Source organism: Stegostoma tigrinum, chromosome 5, assembly GCF_030684315.1.
Source record: "Stegostoma tigrinum isolate sSteTig4 chromosome 5, sSteTig4.hap1, whole genome shotgun sequence".
NCBI classification, from domain to species: Eukaryota; Metazoa; Chordata; class Chondrichthyes; order Orectolobiformes; family Stegostomatidae; genus Stegostoma; species Stegostoma tigrinum.
In genome coordinates this window covers 105,761,461-105,782,759 of record NC_081358.1, presented here as the reverse complement: position 1 = coordinate 105,782,759, position 21,299 = coordinate 105,761,461, and the positions used below count along the sequence as shown (strand labels likewise).

At 42.0% G+C, this 21,299-nt stretch overlaps 1 protein-coding gene across 5 annotated transcripts in view; it reads left to right on the top strand.

Moving 5' to 3' along the window:
- Window positions 1-21,299, top strand: part of fam135b (family with sequence similarity 135 member B) — a 365,288-nt gene that overhangs the window by 135,164 nt on the left and 208,825 nt on the right. For 3 of the 5 annotated variants that reach the window (XM_048529327.2, XM_048529328.2, XM_048529331.2), the window contains exon 3: window positions 8,545-8,624. The exons of the other annotated variants lie outside the window; for them this stretch is intronic. In XM_048529327.2, the coding sequence (XP_048385284.1) occupies window positions 8,545-8,624 (80 nt within the window). The remainder of the gene's footprint in view (window positions 1-8,544; window positions 8,625-21,299) is intronic. 5 annotated transcript variants of the gene reach the window in all.

Here is a 21,299-nt window from a genome sequence, read left to right as displayed (position 1 = left end):
CTCCCATTCTTCAGACGACATCCATCATGGGCCTCCTGCAGTGCCACAAGGATGCCACCTGATGGTTGCAGGAACAGCAACTCATATTCCGCTTGGGAACCCTGCAGCCCAATGGTATCAATGTGGATTTCACCAGCTTCAAAATCTCCCCTTTCCCCACTGCATCCCAAAACCAGCCCAGTTCGTCCCCTCCCCCCACTGCATCACACAACCAGCGCAGCTCATCCTGTCCCCCCACTGCATCCCAAAACCAGCCCAGCCTGTCTCTGCCTCCCTAACTTGTTCTTCCTCTCACCCATCCCTTCCTCCCACTCCAAGCCGCACCTCCATTTCCTACCTACTAACCTCAACCCACCTCCTTGACCTGTCTGTCTTCCCTGGACTAACCTATCCCCTCCGTACCTCCCCACCTATACTCTCCTCTCCACCTATCTTCTTTTCTCTCCACCTTTGGTCCGCCTCCCCCTCTCTCCCTATTTATTCCAGAACCCTCACCCCATCCCCCTCTCTGATGAAGGGTCTAGGCCCGAAACGTCAGCTTTTGTGCTCCTGAGATGCTGCTGGGCCTGCTGTGTTCGTCCAGCTCCACACATTGTTATCTTGGATTCTCCAGCATCTGCAGTTCCCATTATCTCTGACTTGTCTATATTATTTTCTTATTATTGTTTTCATGTGCACAACTAACTCTGTCAACTGACCTAGGATCATGGAGTCTATAGTGCCATCAAGTCTACACTGCTTAAGATCACCTGCCTAATCTGGGCAGCACAGTTGCTCACTGCTCAGCACTGCACCCTCACAGCACCTGGGAACCTGGTCAATTCGAGCCTCGGGCAACTGTCTGTGTGGAGTTTGCGCATTTTCCCTGTGTCTGCATAGGTTTCCTCTCACAGTCCAAAGATGTGCATGTTAGATTGACTGGCCACGCTAAGTTGCCCATAGTGTCTGGGGATGTTCAGGCTAGGTGGATTAACAATGGGAAATGCAGGGTTACAGTGGGCGGATGGGTCTGGGTGGGATGCTCTTCAGAAGGGCATTGTGCTTTCGTTTGGCCAAATGGCCTGCTTCCGCAATGTAGAGGTTCTATGATTCCAACTATTCTAATCCCATTTTCCAACACTTGGCCCATACGTTTGTTTGACTTGGCAAATGCCCATCTAAATACTTCTTAAATGTCATGGGAGTTTCTGCCTCTACCACTCTTACAAGGAATGAGTCCCAGATTACTACCAACCTTTCGTGGTAAAGTTCATTGCTTCCTACCCTACCTATGCCTCTAACAATTTAACATATCTCAATCCTGGCCACCCTCCCACTTTAGTCTCCTCTGTTCCAAGGAAAACAATGCCAAACTATCTATCTTCATAACTAGAATACTCCAGCCTAGGCAATGTTCTGGTGAATCTCCTTTGCATGTTCTCCAGTGCAGTCAACTTCCTGCTATCCCTCCAGACCTGCACAAAATACGCTTGCTGTGTCCTAACTAAATTCCCAGTTGCTTTCTCCATGGCAGTGCCTCACATAATCAGATAAAATTTGTAAGATGCTAAAGTGAGCTACCTCCTTTCCACTGGATTTTCAGCCACCTTCAAACACATTTTTGATGCTAATATTCTCTGAATATGTGTTACCAAAGGACACAGTACCATTGAGTGATTGGATCAGACAAAGGTTTCAGGAGAATAAGAATTAACCTCCCTGGCTACATGTTCACTCCCCACCATCAGCAATTACTTATTGCTAAAAGAAAAAATCATTTTCAAGGTTAATTGGAAGTAACTGGAGGAAATGGAATGACATGCCACAAGCAAAATTTTAGATTGTAGCATTTAGATTGATTGCTTTGAAACTACATTACAATATCATTTTAGCCAACAAGCTGCTTGTGAGCTTCATTTCCCATTCTCTTCAATTCGAAATGGATGTCTCATCTCTCTACATTTAATTAAGTGGTGGCTTTTGCTATAGTTTACATCAAGTTTGCAGGCTTCACCCTGAAAACAGTTGTGCTAACCCTGACTCAATGTCCTTGGGCTGTGAAGGTTAGTCCAGTGGTATGCTTTATTCCTGCTCTTATGAGTTTCCTGGCATTGTTTGTTTTCATTCTGTTCATGGGGTGTGGATTTTGCAGGCAAGATTTGTTGTCCATACCTAAATATCCTCAAACGGAGAGACTGGACCATTCCTGAGGACAGTCAAGAGTTACTCACTTGACTGTTGGTATGGAGTCACAGGTAGGCCAGGTTAGGTAAGTATGATAATGATAATTATTAAGGTGAGCTTTTGATTCCCGATATTAATTAATTATTTGGATTTAAATTCCAGACCCTACCATGGTATCGGGGTATTGGCTTGTGCCTCTACATTACTAGGCCGATGACATTACCACGATTCTAGCATCTCTGGATCCTTTGGGATGGCAGATTCCGAACTGTGTATAATAGGAGGTGGTAAATTCAGGGTAGGAGAAGGGAAGATGAGTAGAGAAAATAAATGCTGTTATATCCAACTGTATTTAAATGCACGTTTTAGTTTCATTGCTTTTCTGTCAACATATTGTTTGAGTTATGCTCTGTCTATCCGGCAAAAAAATGTCTGTAGCTGCCTCCATTCCAGTGTTATTCATTTGCACACAGTGACAAATGAACTAAGTGAACCGATTGTAACTGATATCTCTGTTCTCAAGAGTCGAACACTTTATTAGCATCCCAGAATTGCAGTCTCTTGAAATGATGTCAAATGCCAGATCACGGGACATCCAACTGTCCCTCCTAGTGAGTGCATCGATGCTTACTTCTTCCCTAATCCTATGTTATCCTTAATATTAATTAATAGCCTCAATTTAGAAAAAAAAACCTCATCTTAATTCTCATTAATTTGTGGATTGATGTACATCGTTACCAAATTTTGTTTTCCTTGGCTGGATCTAAGGACTGATTTGGTTTACATTAGTAGAGGACCAGATATTATTGAGTCTTAACAAGAAGAGGATCTTGGTTTAAGAAGATGTGGTTTACTACATCTCAACAATCAGAGATAATTATATTATTAAGATAGACAGCATTATGACAACAGTGATTATGGGTATTCACTCCTTTTTTTCATCTAAGACAGTACAACATTGTGAGATTGTGTGGAGCATAATGCTTTATCTAACATTAGCCCTTTCTGAATTAATTCTCAGTACAGAACCACCAACAAGCATAGAAATTGTTGGAGAAGCTCAGCAGGTCTAGTAGCAATTATGGATAGAAAAACAGAGTTAATATTTTGTGTACAATATGACTCTTCTTCAGATCAGTTTCCATATATTTCTTCAGTTCTGATGTTTGTTGTGGTGGTGGGGGGAGGCATAGAGGGATCTTGCACATGGCCTTCTTGCACAACTTCATTCTGCTGGAATGACTGTTTTCCTATCAGAACACCTCAGCTTTCGTATCTGTGTATGAGCGTACTCTTAACGTTGGCTGAGCACATATAGAAGCAGAAACATAGAAGATAGGAGCAGGAGGAGGCCATTCAGCTCTTCGAGCCTGCTCCCTCATTCATCACGATCATGGCTGATCATCCAACTCAGTAGCCTAATCTTGCTTTCTCGCCATAGCCCTTGCTCCCATTTGCCTCAAGTGCTATAACTAGTTGCTTCTTGAATGTGTTCAATGTTTTCGTATTGACTAATTCCTGTGGTAATAAATTCCACAGGCGCACCACTCTTTGGATGGAGAAATGCCTCCTCATCTCCAATCCTCAGGTTGGAAAACAGCTAATATGATGCCACTGTTTAAAAAATAAAAGGAAGTGGACAAAAAGCAGGTAACTGTGGGCCAGTTAGCTTAACTTTGGTAGTGGGGAAAATGCTTGAATCTATGGTTAAGGAAGAACTAGCAAGACATCGGGATATAAATTGCCCCATTGGGAACACCCAGCATGAGTTCATGAAGGGTAGGTCATGTTTAACTAATTTGGTGGAATTCTTTGAGGACACTACTTACATGGTAGACAGTGGGGAACCTGTGGATGTGGTATATCTGGATTTCCAGAAGGCATTTGACAAGGTGCCACACCAAAGGCTGCTACATAAGATAAAATTGCACGGTATTACAGGTAATGTCTTGGCATGGATAGAGGACTGATTGACTAGTAGAAAGCAAAGAGTAGGGGTAAATGGGTGTTTTTCTGGTTGGCAGACAGTGGCTAGTGGTGTGCCTCAGGGATCAGTGTTGGGACTGCAACTGTTTGCAATTTACATAGATGATTTGGAGTTGGGGACTAAGTGTGGTGTGTCAAAATTTGCAGATGACACTAAGATGAGTGGTAAAGCACAGTGTGCGGAAGACACTGAAAGTCTGCAGAGGATATAGATAGTCTAAGTGAGTGGGCAAAGATCTGGCAGATGGAGTACAATGTTGATAAATGTGAGGTCATCCATTTTGGTAGGAAGAACAGCAAAATGGACTATATTTTAAATGGTAAAAAATTGCAGCATGCTGCTGTGCAGAGGGATTTGGGTATCCTTTTGCGTGAATCGTTAAAAGTAGGATTGCAGGTGCAGCACATAATTAAAAAGGCAAGTGGAATTTTGTCTGCCGTTGCTAGAGGGATGGAGTTTAAAAACAGGGAGGCCATGCTACAGCTGTGTAGGATCTTGGTGAGGCCACACCTGGAGTACTGTGTGCAGTTTTGGTCTCCTTACTTGAGAAGAGATATACTAGCACTGGAGGGAGTGCAGAGCAGAGTTGAGAGGGTTGGATTGTGAGGAGACACTGTGTAGACTGGGATTATACTCATTGGAATGCAGAAGAATGATGGGAGATCTTATAGAAACACATAAGATTATGAAAGGAATAGATAAAATGGAGGCAGAGAGGTTGTTTCCACTAGCAGGTGAAACTAGGACTAGAGGGCATTGCCTCAAAACAAAGGGAAGCAGACGTAGGACTGAGGTCAGGAGGAACTTCTTCACCCAAAGGGTTTTGAATCTGTGGAATTCCCTGCCCAGTGAAGCAGTTGAAGCCACCTTGCTGAATGTGTTTAAGGCAATGCTTGATATATTTTTGAGCAGTAAAGGAATAATGGGTTATGGTGAGTGGGCGGGTAAGTGGAGCTGAGTCTCAAAAAGATCAGCCATGATCTCATTAAATGGCGGGGCAGGCTCGAGGGGCCAATTAGCCAACTCCTGCTCCTAGTTCTTATGTTCTTATGTTCTAATATGGCTCCAGATGAAAAAAAACACAGATTGACTCCTGCTGATCATCTGTTGAAAATATATAGGGTCAACAAAGGTCTAAGTGATTGTGAATTCAGTGTTCATGCAGTTAACTGAGGTCTGGGGGAGATAAGTGAGATTTTGTGTCAGAGATTTCCTTTGGAAACCGAAGATTGTCCAAGTAGTAATAGTAAGCCAACTTTATTTCAACTTCTGGATTAAATTCCAGTGAAGGTTTTCATCTTCTCACCTTGCATTCACACTGACATTTTGGAAGCAACTATGTGGTATAATTGAAATAGGGATCCTACGCCATCTACAAGTTACTCTTCCTAACTGACCTTGCATCCTCTTTTTCGCCACTGATTTTGGTCGAATTAACACAGACTGTTACCCAACTGAATCAAAGGGAACCTTCCGTTTCATCCTTCATTGATGCTGCTAGACCTGCTGAGCTTTTCCAGCAACTTTGTTTTGTTCCTGATTGACAACATCTGCAGTTCTTTCAGCTTTTATTTGGGGAACATTCTGCTTTTAAGACCACACTGTTACAAAGTTTGGAATAGTCTTTGACATGTCGTTAGGCATAAGATCATTCCTCTCAGCAGTCTTAGCATCTTATGCTTGGTGTGTACAACCCCCCAGTAACCAGTAGTACATCAGTGTTAACATGGGAATTCCTTTGTCAGTTGGATTGGACACTTTGGGCAGGACTTCTGTGCAGATTGACCTGTTCTGGAAATGTTTAAAAATGATGTATGGCACCTGAATCTGGCATTTCTATCCTCATTCCTGAAGCCAGGAATTTTTGCCAGTGCAAATGTGGACAGAGTGAGTCCACATCTTATACTTGTGACCTGGACAGTTCGATTGTAGAGATGAGGATCTCTTATCCCTGTCCTGAGCCCCAACACCGTCTTCACCTACTGTTTTCATGAAGTCAGGCTAACTTCCCAAGGACACATGGCTGAAGACCCCTTTTGGGGGGTTGTGGGGGTGTGGGTGGAGGTGTGATTTGTGTTGAATTGCAAAATGTCTCATTATTAAGACAAAAGGAGAAATGAGTAGACTAGGAAATCACAAGTCAGTCAGTTTAAACTTGATGATATGCAAGTTACTTGAAAAAAACTCTGAGGAACAGAATATACCTTCCCTTGGATAGATGCAAATTAATCAGGGATAGTCAGCGTGGATTTGTTAAGAGAATGTTTTGTTTGACAAATTTAATTTTTTTTTCAGCAGTATTGGTAATGGTTATACAACAAATGTGATTGTCATGGACTTGACTAAGGCTCTTGATAAGGACCCACATGAAAGTAAGAGTCCAACAAAGTGGCAGTTTGGATTCAAATTTGGCTGAAAGGAAGGAAGCAGAGAGTAAGAGTAGAGTGTTTCTGTGACTAGAAGTTTGTTTTGTTGTGGATCAGACCCTCTCAAAATATATTAAGAAGGCTTCTAACTTTCTTATTTTTAAAGGCCAGTGCAGGTATATCATTCTGGATGTAATTCAGTTGGTCAAACCACCAGATTGAAGCAAAACATACCTTATTCGTACACTATAGTTAAAAGACAACAGGAGAAAGAGGAAACTGGAAAACTAAAACTGAAAATCCTGGTTCTGTAGGAGATTGCCCAACCCATTCAGGCCACTTGTATTGTTCCCAGTTTAAACAGAAACCAAGGAATCACCAGCCATTAATTTTATGGGCTTTCATTGGACAGCCCAAGACCTCTGTCTTAAAACCTCTCTTCAAAACTAAAAAGGACACAGTACAACTCTTAAAGCTGTGGTATCATCATAATTTCCAGTCAGGCTCCACAGGGCTCAGTGCTGGGACCCTTGCGTTTATGGTGTACATTCATGGCTTGGGCTTATTTGTGGGGGCTATGATCCGAAAGTTCACTGATGACATTTGGATGAAAATTAGTAAGGTGGTAAACAGTGAGGAGGATTGCTGTCAACTGGAACATGTTATCAATGGACTGGTCAGCTGAGCAGAGTAATGGCAAATGGAATTTAATCTAGGAAAGTATGAAGTATTTAGAAGGATTGACACATGGCAAGCAATTACACTATGAATGGTAGGACTCTGGAAAATGCTAAAGACTGGAGGGACCTTGGTGTGCACATCCATTAATACAAGAAGATATAAGGGCAGATGGATCAGGTTAAGAAGACTTATGGTGCATTTTCTTTTATTAGCCGAGGCATAGAATACAACAGCTGGGAGGTTATACTGAAACTGTATAAAACACTGGACAGGCCACAACTGGAGTACTATGTGCACTTCTATTCACCAGATTATTGATAAGGTTTGATTGCACTAGAGAGGATGCAGAAGAGATTTATCAGGATACTTTGTTCACTAGAGGCTTTGAGGATCGATTGGGGTTGTTTTTCTGAGAGCAACAGAGTTTGAGAGGGATCTTGAAAAAACTATGTGAAATGATGAAGTACATAGGGAGGCTGAATAGGAAGACACTTTTTTCCATTAGAGGAATTAATAACCACAGGTATGGATTTAATATAAGATGTAGAAGGCTAAGAGGAGGCGTGAGGAGAAATATTTTCACTCGGAGGAGGCGAGAACTCACTTTGGATTTGGTTTGACTTGATTTATTATTGTCACATGTACATTGGTACAATGAAACATTTTGTTTTGTGTGAAAGGGTGGTTTGTCAGAAAACTCTCATAAGTTTAAACAGTTTTACATATTTACTTACACTTCCATAGCCTCCTGGGTTGGGGTCCAAGAGCTGGATCAGAGTAGTCTGATTTTGTTGACCAGTGAGGACATGATGAGCCAAATGCCCTCCTCTTGCACTGTAAATATCTATCAGGTTATTGCAATGGGTAGCCAAGGTGAGATAATGCGTACTCTTGACACTGTGATGCCATTTATCACTCTGCAGTTGTTTACCCTAGAGTGGTAAAGTCAAGGACCAGAGGGTAGAATAGATTAAGGGGTTGCCCATTTTAAAAAGCTGAAGAGTAATTTCTTCTCTTGTATGGTAGTGAATTTGATTAAATCTTCTCCACAGAGGGCTGTCAAGGCTGGGTCATTAAGTGTGTTCAAGGTTTAGACAGACAGGTACTTAATCAGGAAGGGAATCGAGGGTTATGCGGAAAAGGCAGGAAAGTAGAATTGAGGATTATCAGATCAGCCACAGTTTTATTGAATGGTGGAGCAGACTCAATTAGCTAAATGGCCTATATCTCTTCCTACTTCCTATGAGACAGTTTAAAATGCCCAAAATGCCTTTCACTGTTAAACGAAAGGATAAGCTGTCAAAGCAATGGGCTTCTCTAATTTCTTAATCCTGTTCCATCTTTCAGGTATTACCAGGTGCGGGCAGCTCTGAAAATCCCACCCCGAGTTCCTCACAGGCTGACAGCAACACTGACAGGACCCCCAGGTAAGAACTCTGAACTATTAGTTCATCGTCAAAGTGGCCCCACAGGAGCATCATTGTCAATTTATCATAAGACCATAAAACATAGGAGTGGAAGTAAGGCCACTCGGCCCATCAAGTCCACTCCGTCATTTAAATCATGGCTGATGGGCATTTCAACTCCACTTCCCAGGACTCTCCCCGTAGCCCTTGATTCCTTGTGTGATCAAAAATTTGTCGATCTCTGCCTTGGAGACCTTTCTTTCCTACTCTGATCTCCTGTTTGAGTTTAATGAAAAAAACTTAATTCTTGGAAATGAGTTTCCTGAACCTCTATTTTGAAGTGTACAAGATGATTTAGACTAGTTTGTGTCATTCAGTATCTTCTTCGTTTTCCCCATGGGTATAGACATAATTTCAAATGATCTCCTGTTTGAGCTACTGATTCACAGTTGCGGGGACATCCTCTGTACCTTGTCTGCCCTGTTGGTGATCTTGGAACGTGAATATCGGGAAGCTGTTCTTCTTTTTCTCAGCTGATGTCTGTGTATGTGCAGAGTCATTGGACGGTGTGCAGGAGTGAAAATCGTGGCCTGAGGTTGCTGAGCTCAGTTGAGCGCACAGGAAGATTAGAAATAGAAGGAGGAGTGTGTCATTCAATTCCTTGAGGCTGCAAAGCCATTCAGTAAGATCAAGGCTGATCCAAATGTGGCCTAAACCCCACTTTTCTGCCTGGCCATTATAACCTTTTCACTCGGTTGTCAGTCACAAATCTGTTCATTCACCCTTGATTTTATTCATGCTCTGGCAGTAGCCTTGCTGAGCTGAGCCAGACACAACAGAGATCTGTTTCACCTCTGAGCTGTCAGTCAAACTTCAAGGCAGAATTAGGATCACAGTAGTTAGTCTCCTGCACTGACCTGGCAGTTATTGCAGTAAACAATAGTACATTCTGTGTTGGAAAAGCTTCTGGAATCTGTCCTTGATCAAACCCAGTGCACAGTTGAACTGCAAAACCGCTGTGGTTTCAGCAAGGTGCAAAATGTTCTGGCACATACATAATGAATTAAAAGCTAAGACTGGTGGGTGGAAGGCACAGCAAGTGCATCATTAAAAGGCAGCTGTATCTGAAGCTGGCATTTGTAATTCATTGGGTATTGTCATAATTAGTCAAGTTGGGAGATGAGACTTTAAAATTTTAACAAAGCAGGAGTCTTTGAATTTATCCTAATTAGATTTTATGGCGTGTTTCTGGTATACACTTAGCCTGCTATGATTGTCCTGTGACATCTTCCTGCAGTGTGCTGATAGTTGCTGACAACCAGCTGTTACAATTATTTAGTGACAGGGAACTTTTACAACCATTTACCTGTAACCTGCTGTTTAAGAGGAAAAATAGCACCGTGAAACTGACAGAGAAACAAATGTTAACAATATCACCTTGAGGAGGGATTAGTACCAAGGCGGGTATTGATTTAAGGTAAGGTGCAAGGTGTTTAGAGGGGATGTGAGGAATAATTTTATCAGGCAGAAGGTGGTTAGAATCTGGGCCTCACCGCTTGTAGGGGTGGTAGAGGCAGAAACTGTCATTACATTTGGCAGGTATTTGAATGTGCACTTGCAAATTCAAGGCATACGGGGTGATGGACCATGTTGTGGAAGTGTAGATGTTTTCTTTTAGATTGCTACAGTCTCAAGGGCCAAACAGTTCTTTTCTGTGCTGTAGATTCCTATGACCCTGTAAGTTTAGATGAGAACAAATAAAAAGATGCTTGCCTGGAGTACAGATTAAATGAGCCAACTGGACATTTTCTTTGCCATCATCCCTGTATGATTGTGCAAAATCCCACACATTCCATTTGCCACTGATCAACCCATTTGTCAAAGCATCTCTTTATCAGTTCTCTTCTATTTACTAATCCTGATAGATATATCCCTTTAACTGCTAGTGAGTTTGACTTCTCATCACTCTCTGGATCAAGACCTTTTTTTCTGAATCTTGGATTCACTTTTTTGACAGCTAGTTTATATTGATTGTGTCTGGCTGTTCTGTACCCCACCAAAGGCAATTTGGTCCATGGTTATTAATCAAATTAAACTGAATTAATCAAATCTACACCCTTGGAACCAGATAGAGATTGATGTGTGCACAACCTTGGACTCCTGTCTGTTTAATCTTGAGTAGCATCATCATCAACAAGGCCCACAGTTTAAGAAAGCAGAATGCCATACTTGAAGCTGTCTAGCAAGCAGCATTTTGACTGGAAATTTGTGGACCACTGTTGGTGAGTTTGAGGGTAGTGGTGGGTTGGAGTTTGTATAATGCAGGACGTGGCCAGCCCACCACTTGTTTGCCCATCCCTGACTATCTTCCATTTTATGCTGGACCTTTTAGGCAGGTTATTTACCGTTTGGCTTATTAAACAGTGTAAGTTTTCCATTAATGTGTCAGAAAACCCATGTAAGGCAGCTGCCTAGCAGCTTTTGTTTTATGGAGTATATCAAACAAGTCATTGGGGAGTGACCATCAGAGGGATCTTGCCTTGCCATTCACCAGCCCATTTAACACTCCTCTCACAGTTGATTGAGCCTGGACCGCAAAACCTGTCCCCTGGTCCAACAGATACCTGAGACGTAGCTTCAGGACCCCAGAGTGATGATCACCAACAATCTGTCCTGGTCTACCTACAGAGAAGAAAGAACAACAGTGCCTCAACTTCCACAGGAGGCTAAGGATATTCAGCATGTCCGCAAGGACTCTTACCAATTTTGATATATTCACCATAGAAAGCATTCTGTCTGATGAATCACGGCTTGGTATAGCATCTGCTCTGCCCAGGACCACAAGAAACAACAGAGTTGTGAACACAGGCCAGTCCACCACACAAACCAACCTTCCATCAATTGACTCCATATATACTTCTTGCTGCCTTGGGATGGCAGCCAACATCAAAGACCCCCCAAACTGAAATTGGTGGAAAAGCTCAGCAGGTCTGACAGCATCTGTCGAGACAATTAAAAGTTAACATTTAGGGTTGACTGAAGGCAAATGCTACTAATGGAAAATTGCTGATAATTTCGGGCAGTGGACATCACACAAAAGTAATCAATTCTGCAAGCATGATATTCAGAATTGCTGCTAAATTCTGAATTATAGTGTGATTTTTCATGGAATTTTGTATTAACCAGATTGTGGAAGCCAAGAATAATAGGTAAGCAATTGTATTACATTCTTTCATGGGATCTGCAGCTGTGACATTTTCATAATACGGCAGGACGGGTCTTCAGATTGAAAAGGTGATAATCCACATTCTACACAATCTGGTCTCTCCTCGTGCTACCTCAGTACAGGCGGCACTGCCAACGTTAACAGAATATTATTAGAATGAGAGAAACTAGCTCAACCGGCATGGCTGTGCCAACTCTCAAACAAAAAAAAATTAAAATGTTGTTCAAGTTTAACTCAAAACAAGGTGAGCAACACACGTTATACCTGTTGGCTTGAGGCTTGGATGAAGGGAATGCATGCCAGTTTGATATTTATATGGTAGATGTAATTACATGCTACAACTACACACCATTCTGATAGTTGCAATCAACCTGTTCAGTCTGTTGTTACACACCTCTGGAGAAGCTGGGACTTGAATCTGTGCCTTCTGGTCTAGAAGTAGGGATGCCACCACTGTGCCCCAAGAGCCTTCACGCATACCTTTCTGTGCCTGTGTGATGATGGAGCTCAGATGCAGGCTAAATTGGCCCTGCTCAGTTGCAGGTTTAAACATCAATTGTATAGAGAACTGCATGTTGATTGTGCAAAGCCTGCTTTGTGCACATTCTCTGTTTATTTTTGGTAGACCCCTTGACATCTTCCTTCAAAACACAAGGAAGGCATAAATCCCTGGGACAGAAGAATCACAGCAGTGTTTCTGTCTCTTTTAATATTCATGTAAGAAAACATTATCCACACTGCTTGATGCCTCAGACTAGAAACTAAGTAAAATACATGTTTCCAAATATTGTTCCTGAAAAACTGTACTCTTTTCACCCAAACAGCTTTTGAAATATGCTTTGATTACTCAAGCCTCTTCTTGATTTGGTGTTAGTCTTTAAACAGTGACAGAGTATCATTGATTTTGTGCTTAGAAAGAAACTGGCTTAAGCTGACAAGAGATCTTTTCTTTTTAAGGCAAAGAATGATATAGAAACACAGAAACGTAGAAGATAGGAGCAGGAGGAGGCCATTTGGCCCTTTAGACCTGCTCTGCCTTTCATCACATCAATGGCTGATGGTCCAACTCAATCACCTAATCCTGCTTTCTCCCCATAACCTTTGATCCCATTTACCCCAACTGCTATATCTAGTTGCCTCTTGAATATGTTCAATGTTTTGGCATAAACTGCTTCCTGTGGTCCTGAATTTCACAAACTCACCATTCTGTAGGTGAAGAAATGTTCCACCATCTCCATCCTAACTGGTCTATCCCGAATCCACGGACTGTTTCCCCCGGTTCTGGACACACCCACCATCGGGAACATCTTCCCTGCATTCATCTGAACTCAAGCGAAAACAATCCCAACCTCGTCAATCTCTCCTTATACCTCAGACCTGCCATCCCTGGAATCAGCCTGGTAAACCTTCACTGCACTCCCTCAAGATCAACAGCATCCTTCCTCAGAAAAGGAGACCAAACCAACACACAATATTTCAGGTGTGGTCTCACCAAGGCCCTGTACAAATGTGACACCACATTCCTGCTCCTGTACTCAAAGCCTCTCGCAATGAAGGCCAACATACCATTTACCTTCTTTACTGCTTGCTGCACCTGCTTGCTTACCTTCAGTGACTGGTGCACAAGGTCATCCAGGTCCTGCTGCATACTCTTCTCTCCCAATTTACAGCCATTTAGGTAGTAATCTGCTATCTATATTTGCTTCCAAAGTGAATAACCTTACATTTATCCACATTATACTGCCATTGAATTGCCCATTCACCCAACCTGTCCAGATCATGCTGAAGGATCTCTGCATCCTCGTCACAGTTCACTGTCCCACCCAACTTGGTATCATCTGCAAACGTTAAGATGTTATATTTTGATCCCTCATTCAAATTATTAATATCTATTGTGAATAGCTGGGGTCTCAGCATCGATCCCTGTGGCACCCCACTAGTTAGTGTCGGCGAATTTGAAACAGACCGATTAATTCCTGTTGTTTGCTTCCTTTTTGTCAACCAGTTTTCTGTCCATCTCAATAGACCTCCCCCAATGACATGCGTTTCAATCTTGCACATTAATCTCTTATGTGGTACTTTGTCAAACACTTCCTGAAATTCCAAATATACCACATTGAGTCGCTCCCCCTTGTCAACCTCACCAAGTTTAAGGGAATTTAATTGGTCATTGGATAGACATATGGATAACAATGGAATAGTGTAGGTTGGATGGGCTTCAGTTTGGTTTCACAGGTTGGCGCAACATCAAGGGCCGAAGGGCACTACTACTGCACTGTAATGTTCTATGTTCTATTAGCTCGACGAGTTATATCACCATAGAATTTTAACAGATTTGTCAAGCATGATTTCCCCTTCATAAACCCATGCTGACTCTGTCTGATCCTTCCACTGCTTTTGAAATGCTCCACTATAAAATCCTTGATAATGGATTCGAGAATTTTCCCCGCTGCTGAAGTTAGACTTACTGACCTAAAATTCCCTGTTTTTTTTTCTCTCTACCTCCCTTTATGAATGTTGGAATGACATTTGCCACCCTCCAATCTGCAAGGACTGTTCCAGAGTCTATTGAATCCTGGAAGATGACCACCAATGCACCCACTATTTCTGGAGCCACTTCCTTAAGTACTACAGGATATAGATTATCAGGCTTTGGGGATTGATCCATCTTCAATCCCGTCAATTTTCCCAACTCCATTTCTCTACTAAAATTGATCTCCATCAATTCCTCACTCTCGCTAAATCTTACAACCTCCAGTAATCCTGGTATCTGATTTGTGTCTTCTTTTGTGAAGTCAGAACCAAAGTATATATTTAATTGCTGAGCCACTTCTTTGTTCCCTATTTTACATTCCCCTATTTCTGTCTGTGGGATACCTACATTTGTCTTCACCAAACTCTTTCTCTTCACCTACCTATAGTAATTCTTCATGTCTGTTTTTATGTTTCCTGCAAGATTACGTTCATACTGTATTTCCCCTTTCTCAATGGTCCTTGGTCCTTCTTTGCTGAATTCTAAACTGTTCCTATCCTCTGACGTATTTTTCTTGAACAATCTGTTTGCTTCTTCCTATTAGATACTCTCTCTAATTTCCTTTGTAAGCCATAGATTGGCCCTCTTACTCATTTTGTTTTTGTGCCAGACTGGAATGAGCAGTTGTTGTAGTTCCCCTATGCATTCCCTGAATGTTTGCCATTGCGTATCCACTGTCATCCCTTTGAGTAGCTCTTCCCCAATCTATCAAGACCAATTTACACCTCATACCTTCATAATTTCCTTTAGTAAGATTCAGCACCCTAGTCTCAGAATCAACTATCTCACTTTCTATTTTGATAAAAAATTCAATCATGTGTGGTTGCTCATCCCCAAGGGGCTTCGCACAGCTAGATTGGCAATGATTCCCTTCTCATTACATAGTACCCAGTCTAAGATACCCTGCTGCCTAGTTGGTTCCTCTATAGATTGGTCAAGAAAACCATCCCATTAAACACTCCAGGAATCCCTCCTGTATGGCATTGTGACTAATGTGATTTGCCCAAACTATCTGCAGATTAAAATCACCCACGATCACCGATATTTCCTTATCACATGCATCTCAAATTTCCTGTTTAATGCCATTCCCAAAATCACCACTGCAGTTTGGGGGGTCTATATATGACACCCACTAATATTTTTTGCCCCTTTGGAATTTCTGAACAAGATCCATCCAGACTCTATATTGTCAGAGCTAATATCCTTTCTTGCTCCTGCATTGATTTTCTCCCATTCCAGCACTGTCACTCCACCACCTTTTCCTTCTTGCCTGACCTTCTGAAATACCGAATACCCTGGGACATTCAGTTCCCATCCCTGGTCACACTGTAGCCATGTCTCTGTAATCCCAATTGTATCGTACCCATTGACATCTATCAGTGCAATTAGTTCATCCACTTCATTGCAAATGGTCTGTGCATTAAGGTACAAAGCATTTGTGCTTGTCTTTTTAACATTGTTTGTCTCGCTGTTATTTTTCTCAATAACCCTGTCTGAACTTTGTCCTTAGTTTCCCTACCTATCACTTTTCCTATTCCCTTTCTGCCTTTTGCTTTTGTCCTTGCTCCCTCCTTCTCCAACTCCTTACATTGGGTCCCATCCACCTGACATGTTAGTTTAAACACTCCCAATGGCTCTAGCAAGCAGTCCCCCTCGAACATCAGTCCCAGTCCTGTCCAGATGTAACCTGAACAATTTGTACAGGTCCCACCTCCCCCAGAGCTGGTCTCAATGCACCAGGAACCTGAAACCCTCCCTCTGACACCATCTTTTCAGCCATGTATTCCTCCGTATGTCCTGTCGTTTCTCCTCTTGTCTTCACTTGAACACGGAGGGTACCCTGCTGAGGTCCTCCTTTCAATACGCTTTCTCAGCACGCCCTCTCTTCAGTGATGGATCCTGTCTTCCTCATTAATATTCTTTACAATTGTTGTGCTCACATTTCCATTTTAAATAATAATAAAAATAAAAGTGATTGATTGTTTCCTTCTGCTCGTTCACATGGTTCATTTGGTTGGGCCTCAGTGGAAGATTCACAAATGTTTCTTTGCTCAGATGAATATTGCTGTCAGGACCTGATAGTAGGGTTTCCATATTTGAAAAAGGGCTGGGGCAGTTTCAGACGGTTATCCCTGTTGTCTGCGATTTAGCTTTGTTGTCAGCTCACTCACAGCTCAAAACAGTAGATAAATTGTCACTCCTTTTTAACTGGGAGGCTTAGAATTGCACGATCATTATTTGCTGTTTGTATTTTGAGGAGGCCCGTTTTAAAATGCTGCTGCCTCTTATTCAATGTAAAGAACTTTGCCATGACAAGTCATAGGTCTGGAAGCAATTAATAACTTGTAGGTGCTGATGGTTTACTTTTCAAAGCCATGAAAGCAAGTTCTTGTGGACTGAGCTCACTGTGCTTTAGTTGGCGGGTGGTCTTACAGTGCAACAAATGCAATGTGATGTTTGTTTCAGCCTGCACCGGTAGGGAGCTTCCAAATTACCTTCACTGACTGCAGTGTTGATGGTGAAGCTCACTGTCACTCACTTGATGTTGTGCAGTATTGGAGCTGAATCATTAGCAGCAGTGACAAACATTGCTTACTAAAAACAAAACCCGCTGACCAAATCACAGATGTTTTGATCTCTGGTAGACATCTTCTGGAGTAGACATGACACACTGCCAACAGTTCTTTGTCTTTATTACTCTTATCTTTCTTTGATTCCTTCGTAAATTACGTTAACAAATTTCATCTCGGCAATGCAGATGTAAGTAGCTGTAGACAAATGAAGAATGTAGATTTATCGGATCATGCAGCACAGCAGCTAGGGAGTCTTTTCAAGGGCACTTAAGGATGAGAAATAAATGTTGAACTGTCTAGTGTTGTGCACCTCCACTGAATGTGTACATGAAAAATGTAGCCTATCATATGCATATGTAGTGCCTTGAAAAAGTATCCAATTAGTTCCATTCCCCTACTCCCAGGAAAGATTTCCTGTTCAAGCTGTTAAAGGATTCAAATGCTAGGTTTTAAAAAATAGTATTATTCAGGGAACTCAGGTTATACCTCAGCAACAAAACGAGTCGATAAATCTACCGATTCAAATTTTCAGGCATCCTGACAGTAAGTTCAAGAGAGAATTCCAGTTATTTGCAGTGTATTTTTTCCCTGCTGTCCTTTGGTTCATGTTTTGGCAGCTAGGGTCTGTAGCTGCTGCTTGATGATTAATGCTGTTAAATTTGCCTACCAGAAGAGGGACTTAGCAGCGTAAATATTAGGTTTCAAACAAATTTAATAAATTTCTGAAAAGCGGATATCCTGAGGCAATTCTCCCTCTAGCTCGAACTTCCAACGTACATGGATCTGAGGTGATCCAGGACTCTGCTGTCTGTTGATTTGCAGCAAACCTTGTTCTTTCATTACCTCAGTGCTTGCAATTCCGGCTGTGCTTTAAACTGTTTCAGTCCTAAGGAAAGAAATACCATCCCTAAGCCTCTCCAGCTGCCTCTCGTCCTTTAATGTGATTCTGACAATGAATTTGTTGTAGGTTGTCTGAGAACAACTGTGGTGAAGCCCCTTTTTAATATACATTTTGGTACATTAAAGGTGCTATATAATTTCAAGTTGTTGCTCGGACTTAAGACGCTAAGTAGTTTGTGCAAAGGTAGCTGATTCATCTTATGACTTAAATGCACTTATTCTTCCTCAGCATCTTTAGACAGGTGTGAAAATAAATTGACCAGATTTCCGATACAAGTGGCTTTTCAGTTCTTCCACTGCTGATAGCAGTTTTCAATGTAAAACTGGCAGCTTTCATAGGCTGAAATTTATCCAGTCAAATTGTCTTTAACTTCTCTTTTTCTGAGTTTAAATTGGGGGTGGTAATGTGAGGAGCAAACAACTGCACAATATAAAGGCACATTCTAAATGTGATGATCATTCTTTGACGAATACAATGGCTCCATGTTTCAAATTGAACCGTTCAACGATAGCAACAAAATGAATTACTTCATGAATCATGAACATAGCAACGTGGCACAATGTGCAATGATATTGCCACATCTATCTTCGTGTTGAGCTCCAAACTGCTTTTAATGACAACCTGCACAGAGTTTGAGTCCACTCAAAAAAAATGACTTCCAACAAACAACAGCAGGAGAGGAGGTAAATAGAACAAAGTGATCCATAAAGCGCTTTCATTTAAGCCCTGTGCCGAGTGCTCTACATAAAAAACACATCAGCTTATTGAATGCAACCTGTTGATTTTTTTTAAAATGCACTGTACCTTGACCGCAATGAATTATGATTTAGTTGCGAGCTGAATCTATTGAGAGGCAGTAAATTCTGGTTTTAATTTAACTGTAGCCCTGCCTTGTACAGAAATATTGTCAGTGAGGTTAAAAATTATCTGATGCACATTTGCCCTTCTTGCTTTCGTTTTTTTTGGCAACATTGTGTTCAGGGATCGGTTCTCAGTTTGTGGCATGACTTTGATCATAATGCACATAATTGAAAATTGAGAACGCTCATCAGAGGGTGTTTCAATCAGTTCAGTACATACAAAAGGGAGGTTACAGGGTGACAGGAGTTTGTCACCAAAATGCAGTTATATTCTCATTATTTCAAATCCTTCTGCCTGTACACCTGCCAATTTAAACAAGGCCTCTCACTGCTTTTGAAACCAAGATAACAGTTTCAGTTTGAATTCTCGGGGCTGGGAGACCAATCTCTATGGAGGAAATGCTGTTGGGTCTGTTACATTTTAACTATCTTGTCCTAGATTTCAATTGTTTAAAACTGAAATATTTGAAAGCTTTGTCATGAACAGTGGGAAGGAGTGAGAATTGAGGCTGCTGGGAAAGGCGTGATGCTAAATCCCACAGGCACCTTAAGGAAAGGAATCTGCTGTTTGTTAAGTGTCAATGAGCAGGTTTAGGTGCTTTCAGAGCCATAATAGGTGTGGGGAGAACAGGTCCAGAAGGAAATATCAGATTAGATGAACACTATGGATTTTTTTGGTGGGTCCTGTGAGGACTTGTTCCTTAACTTCCTTCATAAATTATTTTAAAGTTACATTTCTTTAATTACTTATGAGATGTAGGTGTCAATGGCTGGGCCAACATTTATTGTCCATCCCTTTTTGCCCTTGAGAAGGCTGTGGCAAGAGGACTTCAGTTCATGTGCTGTTGGTAGACCCACAGTGCTGTTAATGGGAAGTTCCTGGATTTTGACCCAATGATACTGAAGGAATGGTGGTATATTTCCTGTTTGGCTTTGAGGGTAACTTGCAGGACTTGGTTTTCCGACGTATCTGATGTGGTCATGGGTTTGGAAGGTGCTTTCGAAGGAGCTTTGGTGAATTTCTGTAGTACACCTTGTAGAAGGTACACCCTGCTGCTACTGAGCATTGGTGGTGGTGGTGGGAGTGGATGTTTGTGAGTGTGGTATCAATCAAGTGGACATGCTTTGTCCTGGCTGGGACCAAAGTTCTCGAGTGTTGTTTGAACTGTACTCATTCAGACTTCCCGACTTGTGCCTTGTAGATGGTGGATGGCCTCGGGTTGGGGGGTGTAGGGGGGTAGCGGTGGAGGGTGGGATCAGAAAGTGAGTTACTCACTGCAGTATTTCTCTAGCCAGTATATTTATATGTTGACTAAAGTTCAAGTTCTGACCAATAGTAACCCCTGCGATGTTGATAATGGAGGATTCAGAGACACAACACAACTGAATGTCAAGAGGTGATGTTCAGTTGTTGCTTATTGAAGATCGTCATTGCCTGACATTTGTGAAAGGGAATATTACTTGCCACGTTTGGTCACGTGAATTACTCTCACATGAGAATGCACATCGATCAATACAGATCCATGACTGAGTTGGCAAACACCTACCCCACCCTCTGATGTGAGAAACCAACAGGTCACAATAACCGTATTAAGTCTTAATCTTTCGCCAGAGTGATGTCCACCGTTCTCTCTTGAAGATCCCTTTTACTTTTGGATTAGGATTGCATTGTCATGTGTATTCAAGTACAGGCTCCAAGAATATAGTGAAAAGTGTACAATGTCGCCACACACAGCACCATCTTTGATATAAAACACCTAGGTACAAAATCTTAGTTATAGGAGTAGAAAAATAAAGAAATAAGTTAAAGTGGTCAACACGCCTGTCTTCTTAGTAAATAAGTAGAAAAATAAAGAAACAAACATCACAGTTCTTTCTAAAGCCGTGGGCCTACAGTTGCTCCAAGCTGGGCTTTCCTCGAGAGTGCTCACTCTCTCCCGTGCTGGGCTAGGACCCACCACTGCTGATCTCTGTTAGGTATACCAGGCTTCACTGCCACTCTCAAGGCTTCAGCCCTGCTTCCCTGCTGTTGCCATGTTTTGCCGCACTGCTGCCGTCTATGCTTATGCTGGGCCCTAGCTGCTGCCATGCTTCATTGCCATGTTATCTGTCTCACTGCAGAGACCAACTGTGGTACCACGGCAGACTGACATCAATGAAGTCATAATGCCGTCAACCATGACCAGCTGCTTGGCTGTTCATCAAAGTCCCCCAGCCACTGCCTCCATGCCTGAGCTGTAAAGAATAAAAAAAACTAAAGCAAAAAAGAGAAAGAGTGAGAGAAGATGAAAGAAGAAGATAGAAAGGTGGTTAGAGTGGATGTGTTCTGGTGAGGAAGCTTTGAAACATTGGGGTCCTGGGACAACTTCAGAAGCCTTCCAATGATTGGAGAGGCCAGACATTTGCTTACTTCCTAGAAATTTACTGAAATTTACTGTTTTCTTCAAAGACTGCATTCCATCTCTAAATTCCTGGCAAACCTCCCGCTTCTGGAATTCCCCAGAGCTTTCCTCAACCTCACTTATAAAGTCAGTGCACAGTCACTTTGCTGCCTGTACCTCTTCCTTGGCTCCTCTACTGGTAGCCCCCAATGACCTCTGCTG